The 20,240-nt window shown below is 42.4% G+C and overlaps 2 protein-coding genes across 3 annotated transcripts in view; one reads left to right on the top strand and one right to left on the bottom strand.

Annotated features, from left to right (window-relative positions):
• The window catches only part of LOC142565799 (uncharacterized), a 70,357-nt gene extending 60,427 nt beyond the window's left edge, over window positions 1–9,930 (bottom strand). For both annotated transcript variants that reach the window (XM_075676337.1, XM_075676336.1), the window contains exons 1-6: window positions 9,676–9,930; window positions 9,243–9,353; window positions 9,008–9,133; window positions 8,783–8,911; window positions 7,949–8,128; window positions 689–817 (exon numbers count right to left, since the gene is read on the bottom strand). In XM_075676337.1, the coding sequence (XP_075532452.1) occupies window positions 689–817; window positions 7,949–8,128; window positions 8,783–8,911; window positions 9,008–9,133; window positions 9,243–9,353; window positions 9,676–9,747 (747 nt within the window). In that variant the 5' untranslated portion in view covers window positions 9,748–9,930. The remainder of the gene's footprint in view (window positions 1–688; window positions 818–7,948; window positions 8,129–8,782; window positions 8,912–9,007; window positions 9,134–9,242; window positions 9,354–9,675) is intronic.
• Window positions 9,931–9,972: 42 nt separating this feature from the next.
• The window catches only part of LOC142565800 (stAR-related lipid transfer protein 7, mitochondrial-like), a 32,278-nt gene continuing 22,010 nt past the window's right edge, over window positions 9,973–20,240 (top strand). The window contains exons 1-3 of the mRNA XM_075676338.1: window positions 9,973–10,609; window positions 11,054–11,244; window positions 11,322–11,371. Coding sequence (XP_075532453.1) covers window positions 10,146–10,609; window positions 11,054–11,244; window positions 11,322–11,371 — 705 coding nt within the window. The 5' untranslated portion in view covers window positions 9,973–10,145. The remainder of the gene's footprint in view (window positions 10,610–11,053; window positions 11,245–11,321; window positions 11,372–20,240) is intronic.

Raw genomic sequence — 20,240 nt, 5'->3', positions numbered from 1 at the left:
AACAGTAAACTGCACTAACATCACACGTCATATTAGTGCCAGCAGCATATGATGGCCACAATGTAGGTGAAAGCTCTGTAAGGAGACCAATTTCATCATGAATTTAAGTATGCTGCCATAGAGTATACCAGTAGAAGTACCCTTGAGCCCACTCAAGAGCAGCTATGTTTTCAAGTACATTATTACAAGACAAAAATTTAATGCTTCATTCCCTCCCCTTTCTTTTTTTTTATGCCATGACCAACCTGCTTGTCCCTTGAGAAGAAGGCACAGGGAGGTGAGCATATAACTATTCTACGATATGAGCATGGTTTAAGATATGCAGCCCCCCGCTTCCTCCTCCGTATAGCACCCTGTAAAAATGTACAATGCAGCTTATATCAGCATTATACTCAAGGCTGCCTTGAAACAAAGCACAGAGGGAAAGTAGCAACGACTAACGGCACTATAGCTCAGGCAAGGCAGGTGCATATGTCCTCAGAACTTTGTGAGATAAGTCTTGCCAATGTGAAATAAATGATCAAACAAACTGTAGCAAAACACAGCCCAAGTGGACGAAGGCTACAGGCAGTTTCCTGACTAGGAGTAGGTGCACCCCTTTGCTATTATACTACCTAATGTGCCTCATTTGTTGTGCTGCATAACATGCTCCCACGCTTCTTGCTGTCCTAAACAATACAATACATACCTCATCCACCTTCCCAACAAAGGCACCCATCCATCCATCTAGGAACTCGTGGGAAGAAACACTGCAGGCGAAGTCTCGCAACTTCGACAACCACAGGCCTGCTTGACGAATGGCAAAGCACCAAAGTATCTAGAGGATAATGTGCATCAATTTCAGTAGTGATCAGTCACAGTGAATATGCCAACAAAATTATGAACAAATGAAATTGTATGTCTCCTATCTCCGTGCTTGTTGCAGCAAAAGCACATGCCAGCAATTAAATGTTGACAGTACAATCAAGGGCAAGGAGTGTGCATAGGAACCAGTTTTGGTTCCTGTTCAGCTGTTTTGGTAAACACAGTTTTTTTAGCATTAGCAACAGAGATTAGGAGCAAGGAGTGCTGAGACATGGCTACCACTGTGCAGCAGACAGCACCAACCTATCACCAATATCCAAGACTTACTATTTCAATGCACATCATGGTAAGGCAGCACACAAGCACAGTCGACTTCCATTAGTGCCGCAATGATTAATTCAACTTCAATTTCAGAGGGCTGAAGGGTAAACTTTTGAACCATTTACCCATTATAATGAAATTCAGTGGGATGGTTGCCCTTGTGTTTAGAATACATTTGAAATTTCATCGCACTGAAACAAACAAAAGTTATGGTCATCATATTAAGAACTTGAGTGTGGCTACTCAGAAAAACTATAATTTCATAAATAATAAATATATATTCATTGTTTTTGTATAGATACTTTCTAGGTGGTCTGTAGCGCAAGATAAGAGCAGTCACTTTTTCTTTTTTCTTCCTTTCTTTTGTTAGGCCCTTTCTATAAAAATCCCGCCACTAAGAAACCAAGTTTGTTTTTTGCGTTGTAACCATATGTCATATACCTAGCATTTTCATTGTGTTAGAAGAAATTCAAATACTTAAAATGTACCTTCTCTCATTCCTGACACAATTTCACTCTGGAAATGACCTTGAAGGCAAGTTTTCACAAGGTAGTCTCAAAATGATAGTTTTCCTGAAGGTGATGCTTGGCCAAAGAGTGCCAACAGAGAAACATCAATTAAAATATTGCAAAATGTGCTACTTTACGGTGAATAGTGATTAATCAAAGGCCTCTGCTGCATGAATTGGGCCCTCTTCTTCAGCACATGGACTGCTCAGTGGCCAAACGCTTCAACTTGTCTTCTCTTTTTTTTTTATCTTTAGATCTGTCAAGTGCATTTGTCTGTGCTTGCGCTTGTGAAATGCTTCCCTTAGCTGCTTCTTGGACATGATTCCTCATCTTGACTTCACAATCCCAGCTCGAGTACTCTCTTGATCCCGCGTAGCACCCCCACTGAGCTCTAGCAAGGCTGCTGCAATCTCCACTGTTCTGAGGGATACGAACTCTGTCTTCTGGTACTCCTTCCAGTCTAATTCATTGGTTGATTCAACTTCATTCTACATCTGCATTTTGAGCATTGTTCAAGGATCTCTGGCTTACTAAGCTTGATGTATAAAACTAACCCTCTGGTAATATCTCTAGTGAAGGCTGGGCAGTGGGTAACTGGCACCAATGGCTTGCCGTCACCAACCAGGGCTTTGTGTAGATTGTACTCCAAGTATTCACTGGTTATAATTCGATCGTAATCCACCAAATCGAAGTTCAATATCTGTTTACAAGTCAATCTAGATTCACCATGACTGAAAATATGCCTTTTTATTTTTATTCTTGCCAGACTGAGTATCAGTGTTGGTTTGCCATTCAATCCCAGCTCACCACAGTTGAAAATATTACCTTTTTTGCTGCTTTCGTTCTCCACACTACACTGCAATCTCGATAAGTCTCTCAAGGATAAAAGAAACTACGGGGGTGCCTAAGCAATTCTTATGATGTGTAAATGCGAGAGCATTGTTGCTTAGTGTGATGCTTAGTTAAGTAGCTGAATTTCGCGTTGTGGTGAAATGTTGCTGAGCCCAAAGCTACTGCATTATGTTTCCGAGTGTAATGTTGCTGCTTATGAGGTCACAACAACGCAGGAAGACAAAACGGCCATATTGCGATCTCTCAGCTGAGTTTTATTTATGGAGTTCTCATTAAGGTTGTGTTTTACGCACATTGCATTGAGTGTTTTTTCTCGATGAAACCACTTTTCAGCATGATGACACCACTTTGCCAAGCGATGACAGTACTTTTCTGAGTGGCACCATGGTGCTGACACTACATTTCTTCATCGGGTTTGGAGGCGAACTCCACCTCATACTCTGGGGAGAAGTCGTAGTCCTCTTCCAACGGGTACCTAAAGCACATTGCATCTTATTTGTCCTGGTTGTCCATGGGCTCTGGCAACGGCGTCTGCAGGCCCCTGACAATGCAAATGGCAGAGCGAGTGGCTGCAGCTTGGCGTGAGTGGCTGCAGCTTGGCGTGAGTGGCGGCAGCTTGGTGTGCTTGCTCCGCAGCCGCTCGCTCTGCCATCTAGTGAATCGTCCGCCATGCAGAGCCTAACCACATACATATACAGGCTCGAAGGTATTCATCACTGTTGCCTGTTGCAATGGTGGTGCAGTGGTTAGTGCGCTCGGCTATGGAATGGTAGCAGAGGTGGCAAGGCAGAGGATTGAATCCTCACTGCCGCCACTTTTCTTTTTTAGTTAGATGACGACAATGTAATTTGTGTGCCGTTTTCTTCCCACGGCTTTCTGATGATGGCAAAGTCATACAATGAGCCAAGTAATGCTCCCACACTAAAAAGCGCAAAGAACTATCTTTTAAACAAGGGCTCTCATTCCACATTCAGTTTCTCTCACGCTCTGTGGTCGCGTTTTGACAACAGCGTTCCTGTGTGCTTTCATCAGCAAGCACGTGCCACTGTCACATGAAAAAAGATAACTTACTTCTTTCATACAGCACAGATAGCAATGAACTTAGTGAGAAGCTTCTGTATTACATTGGAACAATAGCGCAAACTTGAGACAGGGACAGAAGAGACAAGACAACACAAGCACTTGTGCTTGTGTTGTCCCTGTTCCTTTTCTATCCCCGTCTCAAATTGGTGCTATTGTTCCAACATGACATACCAACAAGCCCAAGCTGCCCTTGTGAACTTTATTATATGGTGAATAAAAAAAATACAAATATAAAAATGTGTTTTTTTTTTTTGTGAAACCCATAATTTTAGCCCTGCATTCTGCATTAATTTGATCTACTTTCTTAAAGTCTCAAAGAGGCATCCATGCTTTTATTTTACGGAAAAGCTTGTTATTTGATTTGTTATTTAGTGACCGCCAACACTAGACACGTGGGAACAAAATGAGCATCAAGGCACCAACCATCCCAGCCCCGTCCTTTGCTCTTCCCGAAGATTACCTCCAAGATACTGTGAGCGGCCCGCATATGAAGAGCCATGCATAGCTACAGCAAGGCTAGAGGAGAGGAGACATGCGCACTAGTGCAGGAGGGCACATAGGCCCACATTCCCTGCCCCCATTTCAAGCACATGCTTGATCACATTACCGCACACTCACCCCTTCCCCTATCCCTCTGCGCTGAAGGAATCATCAGCGTTCGCGTTTCTCCATGTGCACCGAGCTGGCGCATGCCCCGTGGCCTCAGCAAGTTGTTATGCAACAAATGGCACAGCACTGTTTCCTGCATACTCTGTACCGGTGTGTGCACTTCAGCAGCATATTTGCCGCTCAAACTTTTCATACAGAAGGACACTTGCAAATAACTTTTTCGTTGGCTGACATTTTAATCATTTTTGGCTAGGTTTACCAGCCATTCAGGTTATAAGTACAGGCTTGAAATTAGCTAAAAGTTCGTTAAATCGACACTGTGTCACAAAATGACTTTGTTAAATTGTGCAAAATAAAATACACAGCTTTCAATGGAACTAAAATCGGAAAATGAAAACACTTCATTACATTGCAAATTTAATTACACTGAGGTTTGTTATATCAAGGCTTGACTGTATGTGATGCACTACTGTTAAGCTGAACTTCTGATAAGGTAAACAAAAGTTTCAAAAATTCATCTTAAAGAGGACCTGCAAAGTTATTTTGTAATTTTCCAAAAATAATTGAGACAATTGGTGCATGCAAACGAAAGCTAATTCCCATCAAAACTGAAAAGAGAAGCAGACAAAAAAAGCCCCCTCTTTCAAATTCCACTCACCCAGTGATGCTACAAGCTGCTTTAACTCTTTTGTTGCCACTATAAATGTGCTCACTTTCGGTGTTTTTATGTTTTAACATTTAAATTCACGACATAGTAGTCACAATGTACACTGTGATATGCATTAAATTATAGCCTGATCACTAGTGTTTTGAATGAATACATATAGCAGTAATAATTGCTCAGACAATTTTTCAGAATTCTCATGTGAAACGTTAAAACTTTAAAGAAGCACCTGAAGGAAAACAAATGAAAGTAATAATTTGCTATAGTTATTATAAGTAATGAGAGTAAAAAAAACTGAAATATATAAAATATGTGCCTGTTTCCTAATTCCCAACTTTTGTAATTCAGACCATGCAAAAAAATTATTATGAAGATTTGTTGGCATTAATACTAGCTATATATTGATGACCATGCTATGTGAGAAGGCAGTAGCATTGAAAATGTGAAAATGGTTAGGTCCCTATTGTACAAGGAGCATTTGTTTTTACTCCTTGCAGCAGGCACCCTATTTGTTTTTTACGGCATTCTTCAGACTCATGAAACAATGGTCATGGAGCATGCTGAGGCCTCCTCATAGTAGATTATTGCGTTTGATCAGCTTTCTTGTGCAAGCAAGGTGGTCTAGTGTGCATTGGCACTGGAGCCTCCAGCTTTGTACTCTGTTCCTGTACAGTACTGTACAGTAATGTAGAGTGTTGCACAATATTGTGCAGTAATGAATAAGAACACTTACGCAGGCGGTGTTCAGAATGTGAGAGATTCTAGTCAAGCTTCAGTCAAAGGTCGGTCTGAAATCAACTGCATGCTCTCGTGTGAATGAAAACCCTACACAACAGGAAGGATTGTTCATAATAATTTGGACATACACTGTCGAAGCACTGAGGAATAAAAGCAACCCACGGTGTGGAAAATAAGGTTGCACTTCATATTAGTCAAACACAATTATCAAAACAACATGCACTCATGAACATCTATCGTTGTTTGAGACATCGTTAGAGCAGCCTATATGTCGGATCGCAAAATTGACAACCCGAGAGAAGCCTGTGTGTTTTAACTGCTGATGTCATATAAAAATTATGTTGCCGAGTCGACCAAGGTCAAAATTTTATGTTGTTTTATTGAAGTGCTAGGATCACTGGAAGCTAGTTTTGATGATAACTCCAGTTGAAGTTTTGTTTTACCAGACTCCACAATCTACAAAAAATTGTCAAATCTGACAAATAAGTAAAGTTCAGTCATCATTTCAGTATACTCATGATAATGCTAGTATAAGAATTCCAACATAAATGTTAAACAATGCATTGCAAAGCTGGCAATCAAATTGATGGATTTCTAAAGGCACAGTAATGAAAGAGTTGATTAGAGTAGTGGCACATCCACAAACACGTACTACCAGAAGCTTATACATCAAGGTCACTTTGTCACTGTCGTCACAGTCAGTGCCCATGCCCTTTGGTTGCATCTTTTTCGGGCGCATAATTGCACTACCAACACTGCTAGCAGGTGAGGCAAAATTTCATCAGGACTCCCTGACATCAGCTTATTCTTTTGTTAGGAAGAAACAGTGGCCAGCTGCTGAAAAACTGAGATGGGTCAAGTCACTTTCAGTTCACAGAAACAGAAAAAAAGAGGGGGTGTCTACAAAAAGCGAAATCTGTTTCACATGGAAGCAGTCAGCAGTGCCCCTATCATTGGCCCAGCGTCACAATTTCACCCTCCAGATATTTTTACGTGCATTTTCGTGCTTACTTTCTTGTGAAAACACTGAAAAACTCCAGCACATTGTTTTTTTTTTTATTTGTTTGTAGACTATGAGGGAAAGATGTGAAAAGTATGCTCCCAGTCAGTCACAGAGAACAGCATAACTAGCCATATCCACTGTGAAAAATCCTTGCCGAATGTCGTTGAGGTAGTCGAGGAAAGTGCATTCTTGAGTAGATTAATATATTTAATAAGTTGATGTCAGTCCTGTCATGGCAGTTGAGGCCTCACCTAAATCCATACTAACTGATCAAGAAATAATAACTACAGGCTCAATCTGTGTATCACAGGGCCCCTTCAAAGATAACATGCCATAATGTGAGCTGTGGTTAGATTACAAGCATTACAAGTTGAACCAAGCATGATGAACATGCTCAAATAAGTGAGGAAATGCTGTCAAACTTTCAACAATAATGAACTCTACGGGAAGTGCGGTTTCACATTGTCATGCAACAGTGTCGTCCTGAAAGGCCCGCATAAATTGTTGCCCCAGAAAGTTGAGTTGGTTTCGGGCAATGTTCACAAGAATATAAGTGAAAACTGACACCAAGCTGACATAGAGGTGTGCATGCCAATAAACAAAGACAGTAGGAGAAATTTCACCAGTGTGACATTACGTGTGGTGCTTCCAGATGACAGCAGCAAAGACAATGTTAAGAGTTCCTGGACCCACAACATACCATGACTGAACTGCAGACAGTACTCTGTCTTACAACATAGTTCTTTGCACTGGCACAATGGCAGTGCTAAGCAAACTTTGCGCGAATATCAGTCTTGCAAGAATGTTTGCATAGCACCTACTTGTGAGAGCATTACAGTTCACTATAACATGCCCTTTAAAATACATAAGCTTTTAATTATATTCAAATTTCAAACTATTTTTATTAGAACCAATTTTGCATGTCCAAAATGGGATTTCATCAACGGAAGTTGGCCGTATGCAGTGATAGTGAGTGGATGCACAATAAGTGGCCCCAGGAACTAATTCATATCAGACGAAGCATTACCTTTGGCAACAGGACCACACCGGTTATGATTAAAATTATTAGTGCTCCATTAAAATACACTTTTGAGGACTCAAAGTGGCAATTGTCCAGGCTTCAAACAGCAATTCCAAATAAAGAAAAGGGGGAAGTGCACAATCATTACTTGTACTAATATGTGTACGTCCACCACTTCAAGAAAGTCACACAAACAAAAGTACTGCTGGCATATCCAATTCATCTTCTTTCATCAAGGAAACACTGGTTTTGACTGCAGCTATATAGCATTTTTTTTTCTCGAGTATGCATCAGGACATATGCAATTACTAAAAGAAAGAGGAATATACTCATTTAAATCATACCTTTACATGCCGGCTGCCTGGATATTTGGAGAGAAGCACACTAACAGACACCAAAAAGTATAGGTGAAACTTCTGTACTGCTGCAGTGTCCACAAACCCATCAAAGAGGCATCGTTGAGGCAGCGAGGAGACCCTCTGCTGGGCTTTCTTCAAGAATGGCAGCACATTTTTGAAGGCCTCCTGAAATGAGAAGGAAAATTGCTACAACTGTACAAATAGTCAATAGTTTTACAAACACTCCTGTGGTCAGGTGGCATGTTAGCTAAAGCAAAGTTGAAACTAATGTTGAAATAAATGCTGAAACTAATGCTGAAATCAGGTTTGTGCCTTTTACACAGGGCTGACCAAAGGCTTTCATTCGACATGAAATGAAACAAGGACAAAGTTACCAATACTTCAATGTCTTACTTAGGAAGACTTTTTATTTTATCTCTCTTATGACCGGGCAATGAAACAAAGAAAGTACTACCGAAATTTCTTCTAGCTCTCATTTTCTTTAGAAATGACCGCAATCTTCAATGAAAGCCATCCAAATCCATGATAGCCTTATGTGAAAAGCACTTCAGCAGAACTTCAGCTCCTGCTCACATGAAATATCACTTTGCATCTCCGAATGAAAGGACGACATATCCCAGTCAGTTCAATCAAGCATTCACCTTTAATCAAAGCGGTCAAAAACAGTAATGAGTTTCCAATTGATTATGTTCCCCTCGATGGAGAATTTCTTGCGCAGTTGACTTCTTCATTCAAACGGCTTTTTGTTTGTTTGTTTACATTTCTTTTCAGATTTATAAATTTCCCTGCTCTTATCATCCAGAATAGAAGATAACTTACTAGGATTCTTGCGAACACATCCACACCTTGACTTCCATACAATGACTCCAATTCTTGTACACTTTCGATGGCAGTGTCATGAGCTTTTTCAAGAGCCGCAATCTCACATTCTTCCAGAGACGCAAGAAGCTGAAAATCAAGAATTGTTAGTTTCGTCGTGATCTTTAGAACATGGAGCGATCTGCTTTTGCAAGGCGGTTAGTTAATCAAACGATCTGAAGTCACCTCGAGGCCCAGAGGTACAGCACACTGTTTTATAAACGGTAGGCGCTGCTTTTCCTCACGGCAAGTCCTTAGTTCCGCGATTCCCACCTTAAGTTTATGTTTCAATGGCTCCAGCCTAGCCTGCAACTGAAATAAAAACAGCCATTGCCATACATCACAACAACGCTCGCATATGAACAATCTGTCCTCGCGTCGCAAAAGCAATGTCGGATGCGTAAAAGTGAAGAGTGCTTACGGCTTCATCTCCATATTTATCAGCTGTGTCTAATATCGCAAGAATAGAATCTACCACTTCTTCACTGCAGCGTTTCGCAGTACTGTCGACGCTTAGTGCTAGCTTGTTAACCTGAAAGAAAAAGAAAGCATACATATCTATTTAGGGACAGAAATTACGGCCAAGTGTTCTTCTATTTATATTTACTGCTGAAACCACGACGATCGCTTAACGGGTGTCACACGATGAACTTTCAACCTCGAGCCTGATTGGAATCAAATTTCTCGATCACGATTGGCTTCCTTGGGCAAGCTGCTGAAGGGAGGCAATCGTGATCGAAAAATTCGATTCCGATAAGGCTTGATCGCGATCGAAAATACATCGCGTGAAAACCGTACATTAGTACGACCGTTGCGTGGCACATTTATCGCATGTGTATCAATTGGTAACTTACCGATTCCGCCAAGTTCAACACCAGCGACATAAGTTCGCGGTTTCTGGACAACATTTTAAGCTGACTTTCCATAATTGTAAGATTGTTTCATATGCGGCATAAGCTGCATAAGTTCACGCTAAACTCAACAGATATTTCAAAACTTCGCGCTGTTGAGCTCTAGAAAGCGTCTTTTCCCTTGGCTACTTCATGTATATCCTCGGACCGGACCATGACCGGACAGTAGGTCGTGGTCGTGGTGGAGCAATTGGTGGAGATGAACGGCGAACGCCGGAACCAAAGCACGCTCTAGCGGACATCGCGAGTTTTTGCCGGCGTAGTTTGGAGAGCACTTCGCCGAGAGTTCCCAAATGCGCTTTCCGTTGTACGGAGGCATGTTTTTGAGCATGTGATGCGGTAAATTGTATTTATTGCGCTGCTTAGTACAGTTGCATACTTTCATTTACCGCACGTAATACTTATTAGACAGAATGATCCTAAATCAACTAGTGTACGTGCTGAGAAGGCCACTGCGGCCTAGCAATCGCAAGCGATCTGATATAGTCACCATCAAGTCCATTGCCGCTAACATCGCTACCCGTCAGCTTTTCAAAGAAAGAAGCCTCTGTGTTCGCGATTTCGCCTGTGAGAGGTTTGAGTGCAGTGTAGTAGGCGAGTTCTGGAAGCGCTTAGCTGCCGAAGTGAACGAGCGGCTTGTTCTGCTCGGCGAAATCTTGGCGAAGCAGTGTAACTTTTATGTTGCTCACCGCATGCGGCGAGGTAGTCAGATATGGAACCTCTACAGTCGTCTGTATACGGAGAAGACACTTAAAGCTCTAGTATCCAAGTTTCTCGACAGACTCCGAAGCAGGTCGCAGAAGCCCATTGCCTTCCTGCTAAGTGCGGCTCTCTTCAAATGGGAACATGAGCGGATCACAGACAACGAGGTGAAAGGGTAAGCACAGATGTTTACTTCATCTAAAAGCCCTTTGGCAGGTATTGTATGCCTGTCCTCTCGTTTCTTGTAGGTAGACACTTGTAATTTGTGATAGTTCTAAGGTTCTGAGACTTATTTCGCGTGTTAGTGAACTGAGCGCAGAAAGCATAATTTTTTTCGTTCGCATTTAGCCATCATCTTCTGAAGTCTCCTTCGAACTTGTGTGCTCCGTAATATGTATATCTCCGATAGGGGCGAAATGCGAAAACACCCGTGTACTTAGATTTAAGTGCACGTTAAAGAACCCCAGGTGGTCGAAATTTCCGGAGTCCCCCACTACGGCGTGCCTCATAATCAGAAAGTGGTTTTGGCACGTAAAACCCCATAATTTAATTTTTAATTTTTTTAATATGTATATCTCACTATCGCTTAGCTAACAGACTTTTGGCCTGACATTTCCAGGTGCATAGACGAGTTTGAGATCCTTTCTCAGAAGTGTGGCAATACAAATGGCAACTTCAGCGAGCCAACTCTGCAGCCGGAGATATTCAAAGCACATTTGGCAGAAGAAGGCTGGGAACCCGTTGTTGAGAATAGCAAGATGTTCCTGTGGAGGCGTTGGATGCCAGAAACGTCTGGCTATGAGTATAAAGGTACAGCAGGGCTCGCATATAAGTTTTGTGATAATCATAGCTCGCCAAGTTTTTCTTACACATGCTTTGTCATGCAGTGTTCGGGACGTTCAACGACATCCCAGCCCGGGCATTCTTTAGTGTCCAGGTATGCTCAGCCGACATTTCATGTTTACATAGTTGCACTTTATAATTTATGAACACTTACTTCGTGATGAGAGTTCTATACTAAATTGTAGTGTGGCATTAGTATACGGGGTGATCATTTTTACTGGAAAAAGTCTTATACCGGTGTCACACGACCACTTTCGATCGCGATCAAGCCCGATCCGGATCTAAATTCTCGACTGCGATTGGCTCCCTCGCGCAGCTTGCTCAAAGGAACCACCAAGAAATTCAATCCGGATCAGGCTTGATCGCGATTAAAAGCGCGCCGTGTGACACCCATATTAAAAATCTCTTGTGGCAGATAGCACTGTTCCGTCACATCAGAGTGGTAGACATTACTTGCATGACAAATAAGTCTGATGTTAGCTACGCAAACAATCTATTCATCGCAAACAGCGGAAAGGTTGCTTTCAAATGTGCTTTTCAAACCATGTATCGACATTGTGGCCATAAAGTTATACTTAAAATTTTTTGCTAATAAATTATTACTAATTACGCTATTAATAAAAACTCAAAATAAATCCCGGAGGCTTCTCCAAGACATTGCTAACAACATACAGTTGGTTTCATTCATATAGAAAGAAGGCTTTGCTTTTCAACTTTTTTTTTTTACTTGCTTTGTGGTAGTTGGGAAAGGTTTGCGATCATTGGGGTACATGGAATTAGTCAAATCTGCCATGCTGCACGTCCCTTGGCTGTGTGCACATCGATTAATGGGTTGTAATAATGAGCATTGCATTAGCACTCTCTACAGCTGGGAACTGAACATTTGACTTCGAAGTGAGCTTGGTACACTATGCATTACCAGATGCATCAAACTTTCATTATAACACAGTCACTGGTGCAGGAAATTGACTTTGATAGAAGCACTCTTTCATTAAAAGCGGAGGGGCTATAAGGTAGTGGTAGTAATGTGAGAGGTGCGATCCACCAGCACAGAAGTTTATAGAACATATGTCGAAACAAAGCAGCACTCAATAGATGTGTAATAACAGTGCTAGATTCTAAAGAATACATTGTTGCGCCAAAAAAAAGGAAAATATAGACTTGGGAAGGAAGAGTATGAAACGACAGATTGAGCACTGAACTTCAACTGATTTTATTCTTACAGCAGGGCAGGGAGAATGAACAAATGCACATGCGTACATCAGTGTTTCCTAGAGCGATTCCAGTGACGTTTTTAACAGTTGCAACTCGTTTTCAAACAGAAAAACAGACGTGTCACTAATACAACTCATGCCTCTCTCTTTAATGTGATATGCCTCCAAAAGTTCTCTTGCTAACGTATCACTACTCCTGCCAAGTATCTTTATCTCATGCAGCAGTGGCTGGCATCTGCCTTCCAGGCAAACCGTGCAATGCGCAGGTAAATGTGCATTACCTTTATTGATTGCAGACAATTCATGCTCCCGGGCCCGGTCATTAACACATCTCCCCGTTTGTCCAACGTAGGATTTCCCACATTTTAACGGTATTTCGTATATAACGCCCGTCACACATTTCACGTACTGTCTAGTGTGCTTTTTCTGGCATCCTGACTTTTTGTCAATGCGGCCTATGCGCGGACACAGTCCAGCCAACTTGCGTGGTGCCGAGAAAACAACTGGCACACCAAACCTAGTAGCGACTTTCTTCAAGTTGTGGGAAAGCTTATGGACGTATGGCACCACTGCGGGTTTGCCTCGTTTTTGGTTGGGCCTAGGCGTATGCCTTTTTCCCTTCACCTTCTTGAGCAATGTTTTAGACACCGCCCCAACGACCGAGCTTGGGTAGCCGGCTGTGTGTAGCCTCACCAATTGCTTATCAAAGCTAGTCTGCATCGCGTGGGGGCACGACTTCATGAGAGCAGATTCAAGGCAAAGAGTGGCTATTCCTCTTTTAACTAACTTTGAGTCTGCCGAATCATACGGTAGCAATTCCTTTTGGGCACGTGGGCTATACTGCCACCATACGTGGTCTTTGTCAAAAAATAAAGGCAGATCTAAAAACATGCTGACATGTTCTGTTTTCTAATTAGTCATAAGGGGTCCTGCTTGCAATTTTTGCTTTAGGACCCCGTCCTGTATTAAACTTTTTCTGTATTCATTTGTACAAAGAAATAAAAGTGTCATTGTGTGTGCTGCATCGAGTGGTCCCATATAGATTTGCCACTTAGCACTTCAGATAAGCTGACTCATGAAAAAATAGCATTTCTAATAATTTACAACATTTATTAGGGATGGCGATGTCGTCAGTAGCATGCAAAAGTCACAAATACATAAAGGGTGTCCCAAATAACTATTACGCACCAAGTTTTAAAAAAAGAGCAATTCGTTACTCGAAGGAAACTTGGTGCATATCGTTTACAGTAAAATGGAGTAGCTCCCAATAATGTTTTCGTTGCTGAGATATAATTAGGTAATTGTAATAACCTAACTCGAGACGTACCATCCTAATTATCAAAATGTCAATGAGGCATTTGAAGGCACAGCCAAGGGACATCTAACTGCAGTATTTTCAGCGACACGCAAATTTTTTTTACAAATGATAAATAAACCCTGCGAAATATGGAGAATGCCACGTGACTGCGCTCCTACCTGGATCATAAAGCAGCGCCCTCTAACAGGCTCCCTCTGAGTTATCCAGAACGAAATAAAAGAAATAAACGAAAACATTGTGATCGAGCTGATGCCTTATCTGTCGCACCCCAGCTGAAGTAACACGTCACATTTGGTGTCAGTCGGAAACAAGCTGTGACAGCTGTTGTCTTAGCATAGATAAAGTGCACAGATGTTTGTTTCTTTCTTTCTTTTTTTTCACAAAACCTGTCACCACAAAAGTGAATTGGCAACGTCAGCGCAAAGGTTTAAAGGTGCATTTTGTTTCGTCCCAGTTGCCATGCGTTTCTCTAATGAGCAGAAGGTAAATATGGTCTGTGCCTTGGGATCTGCAAATGGCAACAAGAGGAAGGCTGCAAATATATATATCAGTGATAGAAGTGTGGTGGTAGACCTAACACATCGACTATCATCAGAAATTATGAAAACCTAACACAAACCGGCAGCTTCAAGAAACAGTGGCGGAGGACTCCATCTCTTGAGTCCTAGCCTATGCACGGATGTTCTAGCATTTATGGCCTCGAACCCTCATGCTAGCGGGCCGGACGTGGCCACCCAGGTACCAATTTCTAAGTCATCAATTTGGAGGATTCCAGCTGACGGCCTTTCACCCATACCACCTTAACCAGAACCAATGCTAAGAAGATAGGGACCTGTAGAATTGTCTAGATTTCTTGAATTTGGTCCTCACAAAAGCCAATGAGTCACCAAACTTTTTGAGCAACATCATGTGCATAGATGAAGCAAATTTTCACAGAAACACCTAGGTAAATTTGCATAATGCGCACTATTGGAGGGACTCCAATCCACACTGAGTAAAGCGCAATCGGCACCAGTATCAGTGGTCGCTCAATGTGTGGTTCGGAATTTACGCTGGTGCTATAATCAGTCCCATCTTCTTCGATCACACACACACACTGGACAGCATTACGTGAATGAAATCCTTGAAGGGGAGTGGTGGATGAGTTTCTCAGCAAAGTCCCGCTGTCGTGTCTTCCACTTCTTTGGTATCAGCAAGATGGAGTGCCAGCACACAGCAGCAATCGAGCACGAAACTGGCTGGAGGCGACTTTTCATGCGTAATAGATTGGATGGCACGGGCCTGTAAATTGGCCGGCTAGGTAACCTGACCTCTCTCGACTCTATTTCTTTCTTTGGGGTTATGTGAAAAATTGTGCTTACATGATCGAGGCGTACGTCAGATTAGTGCAAGGCAAGGATAACGGGTGTCTGCCATAGAATTCCAGTGTCGGTAATCAAGAAAACCACTGAAGATGTCATAAAACGGACACAGTGCTGCATAGCTGCAAAAGGAGACCTATTCGAACACGTCCTCTAGGCTGGTGTTCAACGGAGCTTACGAATTCATAGATAATAAAGGCACATTAAAATTTCGTTTATCTTTTTATTTTTTATTTTTTTCCTTTGTGTTGGCTGTCTGCTGCTAGTCGGAAGTGTTTTGAAGCCAGGTCACTTTGTCCAGCCCTGCGAAACTTGCACCTACCACATTGCGGTAGTTTATGCGGTTTTGTCATGTTCTCGGCATTTATTGTACCAATGACTCTTCCACTGAATCCTCATTGTTTGGCGGGCCAAGGTTGGAAAAATATTTCCTTCTCTGCAGCAAAAAGAGCGCGGATTGAATGTGCTCAAGCAGGCGAACGGAAGTCGCATAGCATTTATTTATCTTTTTTTTTTTTATAGGAATACTGCCGATCTCACAAGAGATCGTTGCAGGGAGAGCATACATATATATACAAAAGAAGCACAATCAAGTAATTTATACATTGGAAACACTAACACACTAGCAGAATTATTACATGAAATTATTAGTAGCAGTATGCTTGGTATGAGTAAAAGATAGAAATCACGAAAAATACGATGACAGGATCTGTGATGATGCGATCAGATTATTCAACCAAAATCCCAATACAGGTTTTAAAAAAAAATTGTTCACAGAAACTGCTCAGCATGTACATTAATTTCGATCATAGCTAATGTTACGTTTCGCTTGTGTGGCAACTGTTAGCGTGAGCGCTGAGACATTCAAAATCAGGCATGGGAAGACTTTTGCAGATGGCGCCAAAGGGCCGGAAAGTGTTAGGCTCCTCCGCTTTAGGGAGGCGCGGACGAGTCGCCGAGGTATGACTGTTGGAAGTCATGCGAGCCGTGTGCGTGCATGCGTGCATGTACCAGCAGTGCCTACTCTTCCTTTGGACGCTCATCCCTTCTCCCCATCTGCCGACGCGACAAGTTGGCGCCGGGTGCTTGCAGGTGTGCACATGAGACGGTTATGCTCGTTTATGGTCCGATCTTGTGCCCGAGTTCCTGATAGGACCAAACAATGCTAGAGTGACCTAGAATACTGGGAGGATGAAGCTTTTCCGGAGAACTGCCGCGCCGCCGCACTGCTGTGCTGGACCCGCTGGCTTTCTCTGCTCTGGAAGCTGCGCCAAAGTGGTGGGCGTCTGCTGTGCGCTTGATATTTTGGTCGCTACTAGCCAACATTGCGATAATTTAGCTCCTATAATATACTACGTAACTGCAAGATAATACTGCAGCAACACGCCACACAGAGAACGCGTTTGCGTGCTGTAAATACAGGGATTTTTGTATATTTCCTTCTATGCTTGCAGGTTTGTCACCGAAATGGTCCACACTTATGGGGGCTGTTTCAGGCACACATTCAGCGTGCACTTCATTTTGAGCAGAGATATATTAATTTAGTTAAGTGTGGCATGACGAACATAAACGTGCTGCAATATAGAATAAGCAAGAGATGACGCGCATAACCAGGAGAACGAAGCAGATATAAATGGCATGCTCATGCTAATGCTTTGTGCCATTCATTTACTTTCTTTATTTCATGCATTGGATTTGCTTTACAAGACTGCTTCCCGCGCTCTGCTGTTTCCTTCTTAACGTGAAATTAAATTAAGCAATTTATTCCATATGCTCGCCGATTCGTACATGGAAAATATACTTGCTGATCAATTAATACGTAGTTCTAATTACATAATGGAAAGAGACAACTTATTATAAAGACGTAAACTTTTCACATTTTACTGCCATTGAAGGCAGTAGCAGTACTGATATTTAAAGTTAATAGAAATATTTGTAGTGCATCAAGGGTGGTAATTTAATGCGAACACAAACATTGTCGTGTGCAGTAAATGCTTGCTAGTTTACGCAACAATCCTACGTTAGGCAATAAATTATGCTTACGACTATCCCACTGGGGGGCTATTTGCATATGATAGCGTGAGATAAGTTACATGTCGATGATTTAAGTGAAGACTCTCGGATTGTATAACAAGGCCCTTGTTAGAGTTAAACTTTCACATAACAAATGCGTAAACAACTGGGCCAGCAATAGTTATATATTCATCTATATCTTTAAAAAAATTAATTTGTGTATAAATGGAAAGTTTCCTAAAAGGAGGAGGGGCCGGACAAATGCAGATGACGTAGATGTAAGATTCTATGCTGCTGGTGGGTTGACCGGATGTCCCCGCGTCATGTCACCTCCAGACCTAGCTCCTTTCTCTCTTCTCATTGGCCTATCATACGTAAAGCGCTTGCACTTTTTAATAGTCATATGGTAATCTTAGTAATGTAGTCTCCGCATTACATCATCACCTCCAATCTCCTAACCTTTCTCGCTTCTCATATTGAGCTATCATACGGCGTAATGTCGTCCCCACATTGCATCACCGCTCCCGATGTTTCTTTACCTTCTATCTTCTCTTCACTCATCCCGTAGTTACACGCATCTGCCGCATTGCTAGGCATTGCATCAATTCAGAGCCAATGATGATTTCAAGATGATGCAGGTGGTGCAAAGCCAGAAAATGTGGCTTGATCAAAGGGCTGCTAGAAGAAGGCAACCAATCCAGTGCAGGACCGGATCACGCCGAACACATGTCTAAAAAAAGTGATGAAAGGCTCATTTTTTACATTTGCGGCTATGTGACTAGGAAGTTTCTTCTGAAAACAAAGTGAGCACTGTCGCAATATTCCACTAACCAAGAAAGAATACGTTAGTCAGCTTAGCGCAGCTGATTACACACGTCTAGCTGCGGGACAAAGGAGGCTTGCTGTACCCTTCTGGCCATCTCTTTAGATTTATCAAGATTCTAAGAACCTTTTCACAAGGTGTTTCAGTGCTCGGGAGCTTCATCACGAAAGCGTGTTGCATGGACGTTATTGAACTCATCAGGACAAAGTGGCAAGTTGCGGTCTGGTGCCCCCCATTCACGTGCACTCACTTGCAGCTGAAATTATTGCTTTCTATGTAACTACTCGTCTCCATGGTTTTGCGAAGTCTTTGAAACGCACAAACACTAACCGCCGTGTATCTTCAAAATATCTGAAGTTAAGCTGCTGTACGTGAGACTGGGTTATTTTGATCTGTTTAAAACATTCTCATCTATTGCGCTTTTTATGGTGAAGCAATCCTAGCACCTTGGATGAACATTTTATATTGATGTACATTGATCCCTGTAGAAAGACACAAGGCCGATGCATGACTGATCCCAGCATACTCTGAAACGTCCACTCTATACCTGTTTATAATGAATATTTGTTGTCTCATGTTATATCTTTGTCAGGCGATGAACATAGGAGACCTCTGTATTTGTTGATTACATTTATTATTTATATAGAGCAAGGCTGTACTCCTGAACAATTTTCTAAAGGGATTGAAATAACACTTTTACATTTGTAAATTGCGTGCCGTATTTTTAATTCTGCAGTTATCTTATACAGCAAAAATGCTAGTATCTATGCCTTTAATTTAATTTTACCTGAATATCTATAAGGTATCTTTCTACGGGACACCTTTTGTGTAAAACCTTGCGGAATAAGGTTTAGCTGGCATTGCTTTTATTTTTAATGTCTGCATTTAATGTAAGCTTCGTCTAAGCACAGCGAAGCTCGTTGCTGCGCACTATCTCTGAAGCGAAATAAGCCAACGTGATTACGGCGCTACGGCTGTCTCTACTCTTTATCTCGTTTCCCTTGAGCTCTCTTTCCGTGCTTTTTGGATAATAAAGTACTGGTCGAAGCTAACAAATTGTCGAATAAAGACACTTGGATATGGCTGTAAACCACTGGCAACCGGGACTGGAAAGCTCGTAGTGGTGAGCAAAGCTCTCTCTGCACCTAAGTACTGCAGTTGACCGCGCGAGCAATTTAGCTTTTTCGTTACTCTTTACTTTATTGCATGCATCACCCTTTTGCCCGCTTACCCATGCGAATAACTTTGTTTTCGTTCTCTCCTTGTGCGTGTGACTTCATTTTGCACGTTTCTATGCACGTACAGCTCCCACAGTAACGTTTCCAAATTCTAGCCCCGGAACTAGGCTGCACTGATGCCGTTTGACACATGATTTTTGCATTATCTTGCTGCCCCAGCAGTAAGACAACACTTAAAAGATTGGCAAGTTCCATGCCGTACCACACCATTGAAGTTAAATAGCCTCCAAGTGTCTTCCGTAGAAACTGAACGCAACAAAACTACAGCGCGTAGCACATGCCCCTGGCTTTCTGCTTGCTTCCCGAGCGCAGAAAGCCCAGGGGTCCAGCACAGCAGCGGCGCGGTTCGGCAGTTCCCTGCAAAAGCCTCAAGCAGGAGCCGGCGCTTTGGACACTCTCCCAGTATTTTAGGCAAGGAGGATTCTAGGTCACTCTAACCGTGCTCGTGTTCCAGACCACCGTGTGAATCTTCGCATTGCTCCCATTGGTCGAGTTAATGCAGCCACTCTTTTCGACGCTAGCGCTAAGGTGCCCTTCAGTTACGGCTGTTTCAGGCGGGCGATACTTTGGAAAAGTGGCGCCACGCATGGTTGTTTAGGTTGTCATGGCAACAGGAACAGCAGCCGCACTGCACCTCCTTTGCAAAGCAGCATTTTTTTATTATTATACCAACTTGTCCCGCTCGCTACCTGCTTCCCTCACCTTCTCCCCCGCTCATGTCTCATGGGCAGTTTTTTGCTTTTGCCTGTTGCCCACGGCACGTTCATTGTGTCATTGGTAGCGTACTGCACGCTTTTAGTAGGCAACAGTCCAAACACACCGCTGTTCCCTGCTGGAGACTGCGTGATGTGGGTATCACATTCGTGTCGTCGGGGGCATCCCGGGTCGCCCACCATGTCGATTTCGTTTCCACAATAGGAAAACAACAAAATGTGTCTTTTGCAGCAACGATCCGCGCCATGCTTCGCATTACGTAGATGTCAACAATAGTTGAGT

This window comes from Dermacentor variabilis, unplaced genomic scaffold (assembly GCF_050947875.1).
Source record: "Dermacentor variabilis isolate Ectoservices unplaced genomic scaffold, ASM5094787v1 scaffold_12, whole genome shotgun sequence".
NCBI classification, from domain to species: Eukaryota; Metazoa; Arthropoda; class Arachnida; order Ixodida; family Ixodidae; genus Dermacentor; species Dermacentor variabilis.
The sequence above is the reverse complement of the archived record's forward strand: the minus strand, read 5'-3'. Positions and strand labels throughout refer to the sequence as shown.